A 6,688-nucleotide genomic window follows, 5' to 3' on the forward strand; every position below is an offset into this window, starting at 1 on the left:
TTCCCTTACTGTCACCTCCTCTCCTCACAAACACTCCCTCTTTCACTTTCTTTCTCCTTCTCTATATCCCACTCGTTCTCTCCTTCCCCTTTCCTCTCATTCTCTCTCTCTCCCTCTCTCTCTCTCTTCCTTTCTCTCTTCCTCTCTCTCTTCCTCTCTCTCTTCCTCTCTCTCTCTTCCTCTATTCCTCTCCCCGTCTACATTTCTCCTTCTCTCTCTCTATCCCTCTCTCTCCCCCTCTCCCTCCCCTCTCTACAGGATAATGCATATCCTTCCCCCTCTGGAGAGAGAAGAAGGAACCATGAGCAACGTCACCGTCACCGACAACGCAGCCGAGCCCATCAGCAGAACCATGTCTCCAGCCACGCCCTACCCATACCCCTACCCCATCTCCTTCCAGGTACACCTACAGTATATACTGTATGTCTGTCTGAAGTAGGTCATGTGATATGTGCTGTATTTACGTGATATTGGGATAGTTTACCGGACACAGACTACACCTGGAATAAATTCATGATCATTGGAGAAATGTTTATTTAAAAAGCTTTTTAACAGTAATTCCTATATTGTTGCCAGACAAATTCCCATACGGGACTGTAAAGTATTCATTCATTAATTCACTCAGGTGTCCCTGACCGGCTTCCTGATGCTGGAGATCGTGCTGGGCCTGAGCTCCAACCTCACCGTGCTGGCCCTGTACTGCATGAAGTCCAACCTGATCTCCTCGGTCTCCAACATCGTCACCATGAACCTTCACGTCCTGGATGTGTTAGTGTGTGTCTGCTGTATCCCACTGACCATGGTGGTGTTGCTGCTGTCTCTGGAGGGGGATACAGCCTTGGTTTGTTGCTTCCACGAAGCCTGTGTGTCGTTCGCTAGTGTCGGCACGGCAGCCAACGTACTCGCCATTACCCTGGACCGGTACGACATCTCTGTGAAACCAGCGAATAGAGTCCTAACGATGGGCCGAGCCCTGGCTCTGCTGGCCACCATTTGGGTGCTGTCGTTCCTCAGTTTCCTGGTGCCTTTCATGGAGGTGGGGTTCTTCGCCCCAGGCCAGTCGGAGCTGAACCAGACTCTAACGGATGTAGTCACAGTGGCCCACACCAACCAATACTACACAGAGTTAGGACTCTACTATCACCTACTGGTCCAGATACCCATCTTCTTCTTCACTGCTGTTGTGATGCTCGTCACCTATTCCAAGATCCTCCAAGCGCTCAACATCCGCATTGGGACACGCTTTCACACAGCGTCGCAGAAGAAGAAGGCCAGGAGGAAAAAACGTCCCTCCATGACGGCTATGACGTCACAGGCGACGGACGGGGCCACGGACCCATCCGAGCCCAGCGGCCGTGCTCTCCCCCCGATGGGCATGCGGACCTCCGTCTCCCTCATCATTGCGTTGAGACGAGCGGTTAAACGCCACCGGGAGCGACGAGAACGCCAGAAACGAGTCTTCAGGATGTCGCTGCTCATCGTGTCGACCTTCCTGCTCTGCTGGACTCCCATAACCGCCCTCAACACGGTCATCCTGACCGTAGGCCCCAGCGACTTCACGGTCAAGCTGCGGTTGGGCTTACTGGTCATGGCATACGGGACGACCATCTTCCATCCGCTTCTCTACGCCTTCACCAGGCAGAAGTTCCAGAAGGTTTGCCCACCCACGTCTGCCACATACACACACAAAAGCACATACACGCACGCACACATGTACACACACACACACACACACACACACACACACACACACACACACACACACACACACACACACACACACACACACACACACACACACACACACACACACACACACACACACACACACACACACACACGCACACACGCACACTCCACACCACAGCCCAGATCACAGCCTGTTGACGATGCTTTCAGTGTGTAGTGTTTAGTGGGTAGTGTGTAGTGTTTAGTGGGTAGTGTGTAGTGTGTAGTGTGTTTATTTTGTCGTGTTTTTATTGTGTGTTTGTTTGGTGTAGATATTGTTCATCTATTGGCTGGTGCAATCAAATGTCCCCTTTGGAGATTAATAAATGAATATCTTATCTTATCTTCTGGTATCTTATCTTCTGTTATCTTATCTGATACTATCTTATCTTCTGTTATCTTATCTGATACTATCTTATCTTCTGTTATCTTGTCTTATGTTATCTTATCTTCTGTTATCTTATCTTATGATGTCTTATCATCTGTTATCTTATCTGATACTATCTTATCTTCTGTTATCTTATCTTATGCTGTCTTATCATCTGTTATCTTATCATATCTTCTGTTATCTTATCATATCTTATCTTCTGTTGTCTATCCTATCTTCAGTTATCTTATGTTATCTTCTGTTATTTAATCTTATCTTCTGTTATCTTATGCTATCTTATCATCTGTTGTCTTATCTTATGTTATCTGATCTTATCTTAAGGTTCTGAAGAGTAAGATGAAGAAGAGGGTGGTGAGCATCATAGAGGCCGACCCGCTGCCCAACAACGCGGTCATACGTAACTCCTGGATTGACCCCAAAAGGAGCAAGAAGGTCACCATCAACGAGGACGCTGAGGCCAGGCAAAAATGTCTGCAGTCTTCAGAGGACGCTGTGGAATGACTGTGATTACTTAGCGACCTTGTCAAGAGGTCCGGATCTCAGGGGTTTGTCTGTATAGGAAAGTCTTGGGCTGGCCGCATAAGTTTTTTTTCACACCGCCTATGTCCAAACGAATCATTTTCGGGATGGGAAAACGTTTTCAGTGTAAACGTAAATAACTTTAACCAGATATAAAGTATGTCGAAAAGATAATAGACCTATATATTTTTTAACTACGATTTTTATTTGAGAACTAACAATCAGCGAAATAAAAGCTAGACAGTCAGGCAGAATTAAAAATTCCCAAAATGATGCATTCAGGAGTATTTTAGTCATGGCATGAGGCCCACATTGATTTGTTATGTTGTTCGAGTCACTCAGATAGCATAAGCCATGGCAGAATGTGTAGAATTGCAGGAAATGTGATGTAAAACTGCACATTTTATCTCTGTCAAAATGCGTAAAATGGCCACGCCCCCTGCCCCCCACCATGCCCATCACCTAAGTCCCGTTTTGATCCAGGAAAAAAAAATTGATCTCTTGGTGTAATGGCTAAGGTGTTGGGTTGACAGTCGCTGGACCCAGGTTTAAGTCCCGGACAACGAGACCAGACAGAAATGTCTTCAGAGGATGCTATGGAATGAATCATAGAATCTAGTCATTCTATTTCTGTTGAATGAATTCTAGTCATTCTATTTCTGTTGAATGAATGAACTACTTAAGGGCAAGACGACACAATAAGGAACGTTGACAGTAGATCACCTGATGGGTGGCGACGGATGGTGGTGATTGTCGCAAAACTGAAAAGGAGGGCTGACGTTCTGTGGTCAAAGGAGGCTGGTGGAGGAAGGCCAAACGCTGCTTTCAGCCGTGGTCTGTTTTGTCCTCTAGTGCAATCTTTAAAACTCAAAGCAGAGGAGGCTGGTGGTGGGAGAAATTGGAGGACAGGTTCATTGTAATGGCTGACACTGAAAAAATTGAAGGGTATCAAACACATCAAACAAAATGACACCAGCCGCCACTGACTCTAAGAAAGGACTAATTATTAGGTTCATCAGGTTGGGATAAAAACAAGGGAAACACATTCCAAAGCAGCAATGTAAATATACAGGTAGCTGCCAAGATAAAGGAAACCCCAACATAAAGTGTCTTAATATGTTGTTGGTCCACCACGAGCCAGATCGGCTTCAATGCTCCTTGGCATAGATTCTACAAGTGTCTGAAACTCTATTGGAAGGATGCAACACCGTTCTTCCACGTGAAATGCCACAGTTCGGTGTTTTGTTGACGGTGGTGGAAAACGCTGTCTCAAGCGCCGCTCCAGAATCTCCCATAAATGTTCAGTTGGGTTGAGATCTGGGGACTGAAACGAACACGAGCACGCACACACACACACACACACACACACACACACACACACACACACACACACACACACACACACACACACACACACACACACACACACACACACACACACACAGACACACGCACGCACGCACGCACGCACGCACGCACGCACGCACACACACACACACACACACACACACACACACACACACACAGACGCACGCACGCACGCACGCACGCACGCACGCACGCACACACACACACACACACACACACACACACACACACACACACACACACACACAAACCCTTTAAATCCCCCATGCTCCTTTGAGACCCCCTCTTTCAAAGTCACTAAGTCATCTCTTCTTCTATCCCTGGTGGCCAAAATAATGGGCAACTCTGCATTTTTACACATGACCCTAAGCATGATGGGGTGATAATTGCTTAATTAAATCAGGAACCACACCTGTGTGGAAAAACCTGGTTTCAATATATTTGTATCCCTCATTTCCTCAAGTGGTTCCTTTATTTTGGCAGTTACCTGTATGTGTATTTACTGTAAATGTACAAATACCAGAGATGGATAAGTTATTGCTATTTATTGAGAACAAAGTACATTAGAGGGTTCATTGATAAAAGCTGTAGATATTGCATGGCTTTTGGTAACTGTAGAAATATATATATATAGAGAGAGAGACATGTACAGTATATAAGGAATACATATTATATATAGAACAAGTAGGCATTGTATACATTGTATGTTTATAATAAATGTTGTGTTCAATGAATGTTTGTATTTGTATACAGTAAATGCATCATTGAATTAGGAAAACTGAGAATGAGATCTCTTTAACAAGTGAGACCTGTGTACAAGACAACAGCAAACATCACAAAATACAAATACAGTGCATTCAGAAAGTATTCATGACCCCTTGACTTAGTACACATTTTGTTATGTTACAGCCTTATTATAAAATGGATTAAATAAAATAAAATCCTCATCAATCTATACACAATACCACATAATGAAAACAGGTTTTTAGACATTTTTGCTAATTTATTAAAAATAAAAAACAGAAGTCCCTTACATATTTACAGTATTCAGACCCTTTGCTATGAGACTCAAAATTGAGCTCAGGTGCATCCTCTTTCCATTGATCATCCTTGAGATGTTTCTCCAACTTCATTGAAGTCCACGTGTGGTGAATTCAATTGATTGGACATGATTTGGAAAGGCACACACCTGTGGCACACATACGGTCTCACATGTCCGAGCAAAAACCAAGCCATGAGTTCGAAGGAATTGTCCGTAGAGCTCCAAGACAGGATTGTGTCGAGGTACTGATCTGGGGAAGGGTACCAAAACATTTCTGCAGCATTGAAGGTCCCCCACAACACAGTGGCCTCCATCATTCTTAAATGGAAGAAGTTTGGAACCACCATGACTCTTCCTAGAGCTGGCCGCCCGGACAGGGAGGTGACCAAGAACCTGATGGTCACTCTGACAGAGCTCCAGAGTTCCTCTGTGGAGATGGGAGAACCTTCCAGAAGGACAACCATCTATGCAGCACTCCACCAATCAGGCCTTTATGGTAGAGTGGCCAGACGGAAGCCACTCCTCAGTAAAAGGCACATGACAGCACGCTTGGAGTTTGACAAAAGTCTCTCAGACCATGAGAAACAAGATTCTCTGGTCTGATGAAACCAAGATTGAACTCTTTGGCCTGAATGCCAAGCGTGACGTCTGGAGGAAACCTGGCACCATCCCTACTGTGAAGCATGGTGGTTTCTCAGTGGCAGGGACTGGGAGACTAGTCAGGATCGAGGAAAATATGAACGGGGCAAAGTATAGAGAGATCCTTGATGAACCTGATACAGAGTGCTCAGTACATCAGACTGGGCTGAAGGTTCACCTTCCAACAGGACAACAACCCTAAACACACAGCCAAGACAACGGAGGAGTTGCTTGGGACTGAATGTCCTTGAGTGGCCCAGCCAGAGTCCGGACTTGAACCCGATCGAACATCTCTGGAGAGACCTGAAAATAGCTGTGCAGCAACGCTCCACATCCAACCTGACAGAGCTTGAGAGGATCTGTAGAGAAGAATGGGAGAAACTCCCCAAATACATTTACATTTACATTTAAGTCATTTAGCAGACGCTCTTATCCAGAGCGACTTACAAATTGGAAAGTTCATACATATTCATCCTGGTCCCCCCGTGGGGAATGAACCCACAACCCTGGCGTTGCAAGCGCCATGCTCTACCAACTGAGCCACACGGGACAGGTATGCCAAGCTTGTACAGGTATGCCAAGCTTGTAGCGTCATACCCAAGAAGACTCAAGGCTGTCATCGCTGCCAAAGGTGCTTCAACAAAGTATTGAGTTATTTTTCAAAAAATTCAAAAAACCTGTTTTTGCTTTGTCATTATGGGGTATTGTGTGGAGATTGATGAGGTAAATTTTTTTTAAATCAATTTTAGAATAAGGCTGTAACGTAACAAAATGTGGAAAAAGTGAAGGGGTCTGAATACTTTCCAAATGCACTGTATCACTAACACAGGTGCAGTAACAGTCTAGTATGGGGAAACCTGTTCTCAAGAAAAATAACTTGTACACGTACACAAAGACAAAATAAAAGGTACTGGCATCTCCCACAAACAATAGTTTTTTCAATAGTTACTCTTATTTATGTTTTGACATCAATCGGTCTTTGTGAAAGCTTTGACACACCTTAT

The 6,688-nt window shown here is 44.9% G+C and overlaps 1 protein-coding gene across 1 annotated transcript; it reads left to right on the forward strand.

The window, feature by feature from the left end:
* Positions 1 to 270: 270 nt before the first annotated feature.
* On the forward strand, positions 271 to 3,964 carry LOC120066796 (G-protein coupled receptor 22-like). The gene is made up of 3 exons (XM_039018269.1): positions 271 to 400; positions 626 to 1,654; positions 2,438 to 3,964. The coding sequence occupies exons 1-3, from the start codon at positions 302 to 304 to the stop codon at positions 2,615 to 2,617; spliced, it is 1,308 nt and encodes a 435-aa protein (XP_038874197.1). The 5' UTR covers positions 271 to 301; the 3' UTR covers positions 2,618 to 3,964.
* Positions 3,965 to 6,688: the final 2,724 nt, after the last annotated feature.

The sequence above is a fragment of the Salvelinus namaycush genome, chromosome 21, assembly GCF_016432855.1.
Source record: "Salvelinus namaycush isolate Seneca chromosome 21, SaNama_1.0, whole genome shotgun sequence".
NCBI classification, from domain to species: domain Eukaryota; kingdom Metazoa; phylum Chordata; class Actinopteri; order Salmoniformes; family Salmonidae; genus Salvelinus; species Salvelinus namaycush.

What these genes read in the sequence shown, in the direction of transcription:
- LOC120066796 (XM_039018269.1), top strand. Translation starts at nt 302, where the DNA reads ATGAGCAACGTCACCGTCACCGACAACGCAGCCGAGCCCATCAGCAGA. An exon ending in CCTACCCCATCTCCTTCCAG is followed by an intron (nt 401 to 625) that starts GTACACCTACAG and finishes TAATTCACTCAG; the next exon opens with GTGTCCCTGACCGGCTTCCT. An exon ending in CCAGGCAGAAGTTCCAGAAG is followed by an intron (nt 1,655 to 2,437) that starts GTTTGCCCACCC and finishes TCTTATCTTAAG; the next exon opens with GTTCTGAAGAGTAAGATGAA.